This window comes from Neoarius graeffei, chromosome 12, assembly GCF_027579695.1.
Source record: "Neoarius graeffei isolate fNeoGra1 chromosome 12, fNeoGra1.pri, whole genome shotgun sequence".
Classification (NCBI taxonomy): Eukaryota; Metazoa; Chordata; class Actinopteri; order Siluriformes; family Ariidae; genus Neoarius; species Neoarius graeffei.
Genome location: NC_083580.1, coordinates 18,623,914 through 18,636,629, shown reverse-complemented (window position 1 = coordinate 18,636,629; position 12,716 = coordinate 18,623,914). Strand labels below are relative to the sequence as shown.

At 41.4% G+C, this 12,716-nt stretch overlaps 1 protein-coding gene across 3 annotated transcripts; it reads right to left on the bottom strand.

Moving 5' to 3' along the window:
- Positions 1–2,594: 2,594 nt before the first annotated feature.
- dolk (dolichol kinase) lies at positions 2,595–12,536 on the bottom strand. 3 transcript variants are annotated; one of them, XM_060935006.1, is made up of 3 exons: positions 12,223–12,306; positions 11,660–11,835; positions 2,595–6,352 (listed from the first exon to the last, which is right to left on the bottom strand). In XM_060935006.1, exon 3 carries the CDS (start codon positions 6,202–6,204, stop codon positions 4,630–4,632), a length of 1,575 nt encoding a protein of 524 aa, XP_060790989.1. In that variant the 5' UTR covers positions 6,205–6,352; positions 11,660–11,835; positions 12,223–12,306; the 3' UTR covers positions 2,595–4,629. The 3 variants fall into 3 exon arrangements, with proteins under 3 accessions (XP_060790989.1, XP_060790990.1, XP_060790988.1); XM_060935007.1 differs by lacking the exons at positions 11,660–11,835; positions 12,223–12,306 and adding an exon at positions 12,508–12,536; XM_060935005.1 differs by lacking the exon at positions 11,660–11,835.
- Positions 12,537–12,716: the final 180 nt, after the last annotated feature.

The window sequence follows — 12,716 nt, the reverse complement described above, 5'->3', positions numbered from 1 at the left end:
AAAAGTGCTCTCTTATGTAATATGCTGCTCAGATACAAACACTTTTTTTCTGTAACATTTAATTTTGTGCTGGAAAACGATCGTTTGGACTCTAAAATGTTTTAGACTGACTCAATGTAGAAGTCATAAAATAATAGAAATCTATAACAAAGTTTGTATGAAAAAAATAGGGTGCCTAAGACTTTTACACAGTACATCACAAAAATGTGCAAATAATTATGATTTAAAAAACAAACAAAAAAAACGTATTAATGACTGAATTTGCATGATGTATCAATCATGGCGGGGCGGCACGGTGGTGTAGTGGTTAGCACTGTCGCCTCACAGCAAGAAGGTCCGGGTTCAAGCCCCGGGGCTGGCGAGGGCCTTTCTGTGTGGAGTTTGCATGTTCTCCCCGTGTCCGCGTGGGTTTCCTCTGGGTGCTCCGGTTTCCCCCACAGTCCAAAGACATGCAGGTTAGGTTAACTGGTGACTCTAAATTGAGCGTAGGTGTGAATGTGAATGGTTCTCTGTGTCTATGTGTCAGCCCTGTGATGACCTGGCGACTTGTCCAGGGTGTACCCCGCCTTTCGCCCGTAGTCAGCTGGGACAGGCTCCAGCTTGCCTGCGACCCTGTAGAAGGATAAAGCGGCTAGAGATAATGAGATGAGATGAGATCAATCATGCCAGTTTTCTCTCCAATTCATGTACCTGTACACTTTAAATACCTGCTCCTGTTTGGTCATTTGTTTATTGCTTTATATCATATCCCCTTACACTACATACACAGCTGTTTGTTCAATTGTAGTCTTATTTCTTACTACAATCCATTTACATATAAACAAACATTTTAAACAATATCTCAATGAACACAAACAATTTCCAAAATGTTGACAAGACAGAGTTTAATATAACATCTGTTTAACTTATAACGGGAAAGTAAGGTTCATAATATAACTTAGATTACACATTTTTCAGTTTTACTCAAATTAGGGCGGTGCAAAAATGAGTACACCCCACAACAAAAACTACTACTTTGTATGGCCTCCATGATTTTTAATTCCATTCTTCAACAATGACCTCTTTTACTGACTGGATGCTGGATGGAGAGTGATGCTCAACTTGTGTCTTCAGAATTCCCCATAGGTGTTCGATTGGGTTCAGATCAGGAGACATACTTGGCCACTGAGTCACTTTCACCCTGTTCTTCTTCAGAAATCCAACAGTGGCCTTAGATGTGTGTTTAGTCATGCTGGAAAAGTGCACGACGACCAAGGGCACGGAGTGATAGTAGCATCTTCTCTTTCAGTATAGAACAATACGTCTGTGAATTCATGATGCCATCAATGAAATGCAGCCCCCCGACACCAGCAGCACTCACGCAGCCCTACATAAGGACACTACCACCACCATGTTTCACTGTAGGCACCATGCATTTTTCTTTGTATTCCTCACCTTTGCGACGCCATACAGTTTTGAAGCCATCAGTTCCAAAATCATTTATCTTGGTCTCATCACTCCAGAGTATAGAGTCCCAGTAGTCTTCATCTTTGTCAGCATGGGCCCTGGCAAACTCTAGGCGGGCTTTTTTGTGCCTGGGCTTTAGGATAGGCTTCTTTCGTGGACGGCATCCATGCATGCCATTCCTCTGCAGTGTACGCCGTATTGTGTCACGGGAAATGGTCACCCCAGTTTGGCTTTCTACTTCTTTAGATAACTGCAGTGAACTTGCATGCCGATTTTCTTCAACCCTTCTCATCAGAAGGCGCTCCTGTCGAGGTGTTAACTTCCGTGGACGACCTGGACGTCTCTGTGAGATGGTTGCAGTTCCACCTTTCTTAAATTTTTGTACCACTTTTGCTACAGTATTCTGACTGATAAGTAAAGCTTTGCTGATCTTCTTGTAGCCTTCACCTTTGTGGTATAAAGAAATTATTTTCTTTGGGGAATTCTGAAGAGACAAGTTGAGCATCACTCTCCATCCAGCATCCAGTCACTAAAAGAGGTCATTGTTGAAGAATGGAAAAAGATTGATATTGCAAAATGTCGCCAACTTGTTGATTCCATGCCTAGAAGACTTGGTGCTGTCATTAAAAATCATGGAGGCCATACAAAGTACTAGATGTAGTAGTTTTTGTTGTGGGGTGTACTCATTTTTGCACCACCCTAATTTGAGTAAAACTGAAAAATGTGCAATCTAAGTTATATTATTAACCTTACTTTCACGTTATAAGTTAAACAGATGTTATATTAAACTTTGTCTTGTCAACATTTTGGAAATTGTGTTCATTGAGATATTATTTAAAATGTTACTTTTCAAAGGGGGTGTACTTATATATGACACGACACGCGTGTTTTACTGGGAAATTTTTCATATGAGCTACATCCGGGACATTGAAGGAACATATTTTTCAATATTCTCACTTGTGAGGATATCGATGAATTGTTTTGATAAATTTGCATACTTTGTGAATGTGCCTATATAATAAGAAAAAAAATATATATATCACACATCGACTTGAAGATATTTAGTTTATCTTTGCGTGTTGAAAAGAGAAAAAAAAAAAAAAACCTGTTTCATACGAAATACAGGGTGTTTCAAAAAATTTGATATTTCACAATCTAATAACTTTGCCAATTCTTGTTTAATTGACCTCAAATTTTAACAGCATGTGTGGAAACGGGTCAAAATTTTATGTTTAATGATTTCTTTTTAGGTATAGAAATGCCATTCACTGGAAAAGAAAAGGCGTTTTGTGTGTTAGAGTACGCTCGAACAAGACTGTGCAGCGTGCATTCATGACAGAATTCGGTAAAAATGCACCAACAACAATGCAGATTTGGACACGGCGCAAAAAGTTCAAAAGAGGAAGGCTGTGTGTGCAGGACAAAAGGATCTGGACGACCACCAGCATCGGAAGAGACGGTCAAGCGAGCGGGTTCGCGAATATTGAACATTTGTGAAAATTTATCTTCTCATGTTGAAAAATAAATCACTCGTTCACTTTGCTCGCTCGTGAATATATTCACAATTCGAGGATAAAGTTCATATCTTCGTACCACCATGTAATATCCTCCAAGTATTGTATTTCTATCAAGACTTCTTCATCCATCTTTCTGCTGCTGTTAACATCCAAATTTCCCTACCTGGGGATTAATAAAAGTGTTATCTTAACCATTTGTAGCTCCACAAGACAAGTTAGATCACCATCACGTATGTTATAGATGCTATAAAACAGTCAGTCATTTATTAACCAGACTATTTTTATTTCATTGGTCAGAAATATGGTAACAGAAAAAAGGAAACAAAGCTTTTGTGCCTCAGGCATCAGTTTAACAGATGCACAATAACTGTACTTCCCACTAGCTAAAGTTCACAGCTTTGTTATTCATTCTTGCAGTCAAGATTCAGCACTGAATCAGTTTCTCATTGCAATCAAATCAACTCACACTGGAATTCATCTAGAACTGGATTACTTTGGTCCATGCTAAAGTGCTATTCCTGTGTTCTTACAAACCACACCAAGGCTGGATTCAAATCTACTAAAGACTGCATGCGCATGTGAAAGCCCTTTAAATGACGGTTTGCCTGATATACTGTTTTGCCCACAAAAATCAGACAATGTTTAATTACCAAACTGGTGGAAATCATAACTGTAAAGAACAGATGTTGTGCTACTTATGCAACAACATCTTAACTTAAATATAGAACAGTAACTACTCACAGAAAGTGTGGGTTTTTTTTTTCCAGATTTTTGATAAGCATTGTAAGAATTCATGTTCTTGATCAGGTTTTAAAGAAAACACTATTTGAACATTCATTGAGTGGCTTGTTTTTAGGACTTGGTGGATTTGTGAAATATCAGGATTCAGTGTCAGAAAAACGAACCGCGTGCACTTCATTGTTGCTAATAAAATGAGAGCCATTTTTTTTTAAAGCTCCTTCAGCCTTCATGAAGTATTTTCCTGTTCTCAAAATTGGTACAATGGTCTATGATTCAGGAAAAATAACCTCTCCTAATGCAGTCTTTCATGGAGGTTGATTTACCTTACTATGGACCGCATTGTGTTTATAATCCACTTTTGGATTTCATTCAGTGACTATAAATTAGGGCGGCACGGTGGTGTAGTGGTTAGCGCTGTTGCCTCACAGCAAGAAGGTCTGGGTTCGAGCCCCGTGGCCGGTGAGGGCCTTTCTGTGCGGAGTTTGCATGTTCTCCCCGTGTCCGCGTGGGTTTCGTGGGTTAGGTTAACTGGTGACTCTAAATTGACCGTAGGTGTGAATGTGAATGGTTGTTTGTGTCTGTGTGTCAGCCCTGTGATGACCTGGCGACTTGTCCAGGGTGTACCCTGCCTTTCGCCTGTGGTCAGCTGGGATAGGCTCCAGCTTGCCTGCGACCCTGTAGAACAGGATAAAGCGGCTAGAGATAACGAGATGAGAGGAGACTATAAATTACGTTACTGTTAAAAACAGTGAAAAAAACAAATGAGAAATTCTTCCCTAATAATAAGTTAGAAAATAAAAACAGTTCTTGATAGGGGTGCAAACTTTTGGACCCTGTAGTGTATTTGTGCAGAGTTTTAGATCTAAGAAATGCTTATACACAATATAATGTACAGAATTGCATGTGTATGCGCGTTTGTGCATGCTCATAACATCAGTAGGACATATAAATACAGAGGCAAGAGAAGATTATCAATCTGTGACGTGTATGCTTCCAGCATGGCTACCATAGCGATGGAGCCCACCACCCACGAGTAGCTGGCGTTTAAGTTTACACTGGTATCCGCTATCAGGAATATGGCCACAGCGATGATCTGTGCAAACACGGAGGTCGCTGTGCCCTCAAAAGTCTTTTTGGTGCCTGGCCAACGGATCTCACCTGCTGTGCTTCCAAAAATAGATGCCACAGTGTCTCCAACACCTACAGCTAGGACGCCAGCGTAGGGTGCCAATCCCCCAGCGCCTGTCACCCCTCCTTTTGACATGCATGGCGCTTCCGAGATCCACACAGGCATCGAAATTCCCAAAAGCAGGTAGATGTGTGTGAAGATAAGTGGACCCGAGTCCCGATCATCCAGAAAAACAGCCAGCAACCTGCGCAACAGCAAGCCCAATGGGCGGATCCGGAAAATCCGTACCAATTCCAAGAAAAGGAACAATGCTAGACATACAACAGCTGCTAGGTGCAGTAGAGGACGATCAAGGGCCAAACCGGGGGCGAAGGTTAACACAATAAGAAGGTGGAAGTACTTTCTTACAGCTGTGGAGGCTTGGTACTTCTTGGTGCCTTCTGTACGCCGGGTGTTCTGACGTACTACTACAATCAGTGCAGCCAAAACCAGGAATGCCCAGTATGCCAACAAACACAGACGGTCACTACTATGAGTGAGGAATTCTAAAATCCAGATGAAAGGGTGGTGTCCGGTGAGGAGGGACAACCAAGGAACAAGCAGGCCCAAGGCAAGTACGGCGGTCATGACGTGGAAAAAGGCGGATGCTGCCCATGTTTCAGATTCCATAAAGAGGAAGAGGAGGGAAAAGATGAGGCCAAGCAAAACCAATCCTGCCACAGCTACAGGGAGGAAGAAATGAAGGGGGTCTGTGTTGGTACTAGCACTGGTGCTCAATGAGCGTTTGATCAGCTGGTTGATCATGAAGCTAAGGCCACCCAGGATGAGCAGGGCTTCTCCAGGTGTGAAGCAGCGAGGAAGGAGATAGAGGAGGATCAGACTTAAGTAGACAAAGATCAGCAGCACCTCCAGCACCTCAATCACCTCTGAAACCAGCAGGGTCTGTTTGACTGTGTAGAGGATGGCGCTGGCAGCAATTCCAGTAATCACGCAGGTGTTGCTGGGCACCGGTCGTGTGACTCCCAGTGCAATGAGCGACAAAAACAGTGCCAACATCATCCCAGTCACTGTGATCACCATTGCAAAACGCTCAAAATGGACATTCCCAACAGCGACACAGCGACCCCGCAAAGCGAGCCCAAGCAATGGGAGTAGCATGCTGGCCGGCAAAACACCACTATTGGCTGATGGACGGAACTGGAAGACCGCTGCTCCTGTTCGCAGGAGGCGATCCCATTTGTGCTGGACGTAGAAGGCCTGGACAGCCAAAGCAATGCAACACCATGATAGTTGGTTCCACACAGCCATGTGCACACACAGGACAATGGAGAACACCACCAATGACTCCACCAGCACTGGATCCATCTGCATGGTGTGAGAGTTGCGTGTAAAAGATGGGTGGTGTAACTGACTACAGGATTTCCTTGAAGAAACAAGATGCACCTTCCAGCATTCGGATCAGTCAGAATCTTGGTTTAAGGTTCAGGATCATCATGGTCCTCAACATTGTTCCCTCCACCTCCAAAAGAAACACAATACAAAATAACAAGCCAGTCTTTAAAAAAATTGCATTTAGAATAATCATAAAAGTAAACATAGGATTATTTCTCAAATGTTCCTATGCACAATTTAAAAAAATATATATGTGTTAGTGCAACAACTTATTCTCAAATATCCACAACTGGCAAAACACAACCAGACCGCAGTTATTTTGAGCCGTTTTAACAAAAATCATTTAACCAACAATTTTTGTTACAATGGTCCAAACGGACCTTGGTTCTCGGTAAACAATGGTGACTGATCTTGTGAAAGAAAGAAAGAAAGAAAGAAAGAAAGAAAGAAAGAAAGAAAGCTTTATTCATCACACACTTGTGAAATTCCTCTCTACATTTAACCCATCTGAAACAGTGAACACACACGAGCAATGAGCGTGCGTGCACACACACACACACACCTCAAAAAATTAGAATACCGTGAAAAAGTTATTTTTTTCATAATTTAATTCAAAAAGGTAAACTTTCATATATTCTATATTCATTACATGTAAAGTGAAATATTTAAAGCCTTTTTTTGTTTTAATTTTGATGATTATGGCTTATAGCTCATGAAAATCAGAAATCCAGTATCTCAAATTATTAGAATATTCCCCAAGATCAATCAAAAAAAGGATTTACAATACAGAAAATGTCAAACTTCTGAAAAGTATATTCATTTATACACTCAATACTTGGTTGGGGCTCCTTTACCATGAATTACTGTATCAATGCGGTGTGGCCTGGAGGTGATCAGTGTGTGGCACTGCTGAGGTGTTATTGAAGCCCAGGTTGCTTTGATAGTGGCCTTCAGCGTATCTGTATTTTTGGGTCGGGTGTTTCTCATCTTCCTCTTGACAATACCCCATAGATTCTCTATGGGGTTCAGGTCAGGCGAGTTGGCTGGCCAATCAAACAGAGTAATATCATGGTCAGCAAACCATTTGGTGGTAGTAGTTTTGGCACTGTGGGTAGGTGCTAAGTCCTGCTGGAAAAGGAAATCAGCATCTCCAAAAAGCTCATCAGCAGATGGAAGCATGAAGTGCTCTAAAATCTCCTGGTAGATGGCTGTGTTGACTTTGGACTTGATAAAATACAGTGGACCAACACCAGCAGATGACATAGAATAGAATAGAATAGAATGCCTTTGTCACTATACACATGTACAATGAGATTAAAGCAACTTCAATAACAGTGCAAACAGCGTGTAGAGAAGGAGAGAGAGAGGAACGGGGGGGAAGGGGAAGGAAAAAAAATGGCACCCCAAATCATCACAGACTGTGGAAACTTCACACTGGGCTTCAAACACCTTGGATTCTGTGCCTCTCCACTCTTCCTCCAGACTCTAGAACCGTGATTTCCAAATTAAATGCAAAATGTACTTTCATCTGAAAAGAGGACTTTGGACCACTGAGCAACAGTCCATTTCTTTCTCTCCTTCGCCCAGATAAGACACTTCTGACATTGTCTCTGGCTCAGGTGTAACTTGATATTAGGAATGCGAAAGTTGTATCCCCTTTCTTGAAGATGTCTGTTCGTGATGGGTCTTGATACACGGACACCAGCCTCAGTCCACTCCTTGTGAAGCTCTCCCAAGTTCTTGAATCAACTTTTCTTGACAATCCTCTCAAGACTGCGGCCATCCCTGTTGCTTGTGCACCTTTTCCAGCCACCCTTTTCAGCAACGACCTTTTGTGGCTTACCCTCCTTGTGGAGGGCATCAGTGATCGTCTTCTGGACAACAGTCAAGTCAGCAGTCTTCCCCATGATTGTGGTTGTGTGTACTGAACTAGACCGAGAGATACACTGCGCTCATACTGTTTTACTCAAACTCGAAATGAAATATTCTAATATTTTGAGATGGGTTTTTTATGTTTTTTGTACTGTATGCCATACTGATTAAAATTAAAATAGAAAAATGCTTGAAACATTTTAGTTTATGTGTAATGAGTCTATAATATATAACATTTTCACTTTCTTAAATAACTGATGGAAAATATTGAACTTTTTCACAATATTCTAATTTTTTGAGATGCACTAGTATATCCAGAGCAAACGTGCTTTCTGCAAAATGCGACAGGTTTACTAACAGGGCAAGTACAGTATGACCATGACTAAATTAATTTAAATAATTGTTTTCCATCCATTTCATGATTTTAATATTTAAAACAAACCTTTTGTTTACATTACCTTTACTCTGGCTTCCATCAATGATAAGATTAGTTGTCTTTTGATGCCAGTTTGTTTTCCTTTTGTAATTAAAATTAGATTCATCCACCAAGTTATTCAATCATCTCATCTCATCATCTCTAGCCGCTTTATCCTGTTCTGCAGGGTCGCAGGCAAGCTGGAGCCTATCCCAGCTGACTACGGGTGAAAGGCGGGGTACACCCTGGACAATTCGCCAGGTCATCACAGGGCTGACACACAGACACAGACAACCATTCACACTCACATTCACACCTACGGTCAATTTAGAGTCACCAGTTAACCTAACCTGCATGTCTTTGGACTGTGGGGGAAACCGGAGCACCCGGAGGAAACCCACGCGGACACGGGGAGAACATGCAAACTCCGCACAGAAAGGCCCTCGCCGGCCACGGGGCTCGAACCCGGACCTTCTTGCTGTGAGGCGACAGCACTAACCACTACATCACCGTGCCGCCCTATTCAATCATCACCCACATAAAAATGTATTAAAAAAAGAAAAACTCCTAAAAACCACCAACAAGAGGATGACCTAGCATTATGTGAAACTCTCAGGGCATCTATTGGCAATGGTGAAGCCTATAAATGAAAACACTAAGAATATTCTTGTTTTTTATTGATGGTGTAAGCAGAATGTAGTGATTTTCTAATCACGGGTCTATCGACAAAGGATCTTCATTGTATTATCTAATATCGAGAACACGTCATAGCACAGTACGTTCTAGAATTCAGCCAAGATTTTATTGTGCGACAAGCAATAAGGTTAAAAAACTGCTGTAATTACACAGTCTAAATACAACTTAAGTCACACTGACTCTAATGAGCACAAAGGTCACGTTTGTATGGTAAAAACAACTTTCAGGTTTTTATTTCAGTTTCAGGGTTTATGATTTGTATTTCACTTTGAATGCAAAATCTGGAATGAAATAGGACTGAACAAACATAGTCCTAGTCTTCTGTTAGTGTTTCCCTGATCTACTCAGCCTGTTAATCAGCTGATTATCTGGATTTCATGTAACTAAATACACAGGATAGGAATACTCGAGGACTAGTGTTGAGAACCACCAGTGCAACCCAATATAGTTACTCATGTGGAATTATTTCCATCTGGCATATCAGTTTCACTTTTAGAAAAAGGGGTACTAAACTAGTCACTGTTCTTTATCACTAAGGTCCATTTGTGTACCTCAAGTCATTTAAAAAGGTCCGCATTTCCAGATAAAAGATACAGATTAAAATGCACAAAAGTTGTACTTTTACAGGTTGTTCATAACGATATTAGGCTTTTTTCCAAAACTACATCTGAAAAACATGTTGAGGAATTTCAAGACGTTGCTGTAATAATCAGGCGGTTGCTAAATGAACATGACTCAACGATGAGCCTTACCACACTGAACTTTGGTCCAGTCAACCGTCGCAATGCACGTGGCTTATTTAACAGGAGTTAAATGACCTTGACTAATACGGCCAAAAGTTTGTGGACACCTGACCATCACACCCATATGTGGTTCCTCTCAAAGCTTCCAAGTTGGTATAACACAATTGTCTAGGATATCTTTGTATGCTGTAGCATTACAACTTCCTTCACTGGAACCAAGAGGCCTAAACCTGTTAAAGCATATATTAGTGCCCCGTGTGCAAATTAAGTTCCATGAAGACATGGTTTGCCAAGGTTGGTGTGGAAGAACTTGAATGGCCTGCACAGAACCCTGACCTCAACCCCACTTTGGAATGAACTGGAACACCGACTGCACACCAGGCCTCCTGACCTCACTAAAGCTTATGTGGCTGAATGAGCAAATCTTCACAGCCATGCTCCAAACTCTAGTGGAAAACATAGCAGAAGCCTTCTCAGAAGAGGTTATTACACAGCAAAGGAGGGACCAAATCTGAAAAGCACATACAGTATGGATGTGATGGTCAGGTGTCCACTTTTCACCATAAAAACGTAAAGATCTTAGACTGGGACAACTCCTGGAAGGTCACAGGTCTCGGCTGCGAGACAGACACCTTGATCACAACCATGATCAGGAACAGAACCCGAACACGAAAAAAAAAAACCCCAAATCAGAGCTTATGAGGAAAATACTAATTCATGCAGTACTGTAATCTAGAGCAGGAGTTCTCAAACCTTTTACTATCAGGAATCCCTTTAACTGCTTTAAAAAGAAAAGGTCGAAAAATCACAAACCCACTCAGTACTGTCCAAACAAATTAGTTGCGTTTAGATATGGGCGCAGTGATGGTGCTGTGGTTAGCACCGTCACCTCACAGCAAGAAGGTTCTGGGTTCAAACCTCGCAGCTGACCGAGGCCTTTCTGTGTTGAGTTTGCATGTTCTCCCCATGCATCCAAGGGTTTCCTCCAAGTACTCCAGTTTCCTCCCACAGTTCAAAGACATGTGGATTAGGTCAACTGGCTACTCTAAATCGCCCGTAGTTGTAAATGTGAGACTGAATGGTTGTTCAGTGCTAGCCTCTGCGATAGACTGGTGACATTCCTAGGGTGTATCCCAAAGTCAGCTGGGATTGGCTCCAGCTATCTTCATGACCCTGACAGATAAGCAATATGGATAGATGGATTTAAAATGTGTAAAATATACATATTTAGGCTAGTTATCAGAGCTTTGATTAATGTTTGATTCCCGTTTTGAAAATTAAGTCATTAGATTGGGCGGCACGGCGGTGTAGTGGTTAGCGCTGTCGCCTCACAGCAAGAAGGTCTGGGTTCGAGCCCCGTGGCCGGCGAGGGCCTTTCTGTGAGGAGTTTGCATGTTCTCCCCGTGTCCGCGTGGGTTTCCTCCGGGTGCTCCGGTTTCCCCCACAGTCCAAAGACATGCAGGTTAGGTTAACTGGTGACCCTAAATTGACCGTAGGTGTGAATGTGAGTGTGAATGGTTGTCTGTGTCTATGTGTCAGCCCTGTGATGACCTGGCGACTTGTCCAGGGTGGACCCTGCCTCTCGCCCGTAGCCAGCTGGGATAGGCTCCAGCTTGCCTGCGACCCTGTAGAACAGGATAAAGCAGCTAGAGATAATAAGATGAGATAAATAAAAAATAGAAACTTTAAAAAAAACAACAACACAGACCTCCAGGTTATGGTTCACCATGAGTCTCCATTGGCATGAAGGATGGTGTTCTGTAACATTACACTGTAATTCATAATGCATTTCAGGTTGGACTAAGGATTAAGGAGAAGTATGATAAACTCCACGAAGATGATCAGAGCAGATGTTTCTGGTTCTTGGATCTGGATCTCATATAACTAGATACAAACAAAAGCATCTAATTGTAATGACCCTATAGTGAAACACCACACCTTTAAGGCAATGTTATTGTGGTGTAATGCTAGCCATTACACCAGCCATCAGTAAAGCACCCATTACACCTTCAGTAAAGGACAGAGGTCAATAACTGACATGAAAAGTGCATTTTTTAAAATTATCATCATCATTATTATTATTATTATTATTATTATTATTATTATTTTATTTAAACTGCTCTGTCTGCTGCATGGCCTTTGTTAACTCTAACAGTGACAGTCTCTTTAGGATCACTGCCAGCATGAATGAATTGAAGGCTAATGATTAAAGATGAAACAGACTCTGTGATACATAAAATGATCAAATAAAAAAAAATCAGATTCACCTACCACCAGCTCGCTGTGAAAATATTAAAATGCTACAAAACCAGGATTATGAACTTGCATGCTATTTGAGCTCGCTTCTTCCAGCAGCAAGCCAGCAACAAATCCCGCCTCCCTACTCTGGGATTGGCTACTGATATCCTGCTTTCTGTGCTATCATTGGTTAATAGGTTTGACTTACACTCGGTTCATGGATTGGACAGTTTAAAAATAATTCATGTTATTCATTGATGCAGCGATGTAAAATGTACAAAAGCGTACTTTATATTTGTTGCTGTGATGTAAACTAACCTTTCAGTTCAATCTTTGTTCGTTGCTTGTCAGAAAGAAAAAAAACCCGTTAAGACCGTAACAAGCCCAAAGAGGCGGGGCTTGTGGAAATACAGTCTGGGTTGCGGGCTGACAGTTAAGTCACGTGGTACTGCAGACGTTGTTGTTAGTATTATAAAACTTCTAAAACATTTTTATAATTCGTTTTAATTAAAATTTATATATATATA

Bases quoted from the DNA above. Each gene is read 5' to 3' on its own strand.
- dolk (XM_060935007.1), bottom strand. From the start codon at position 6,204: ATGCAGATGGATCCAGTGCTGGTGGAGTCATTGGTGGTGTTCTCCATT.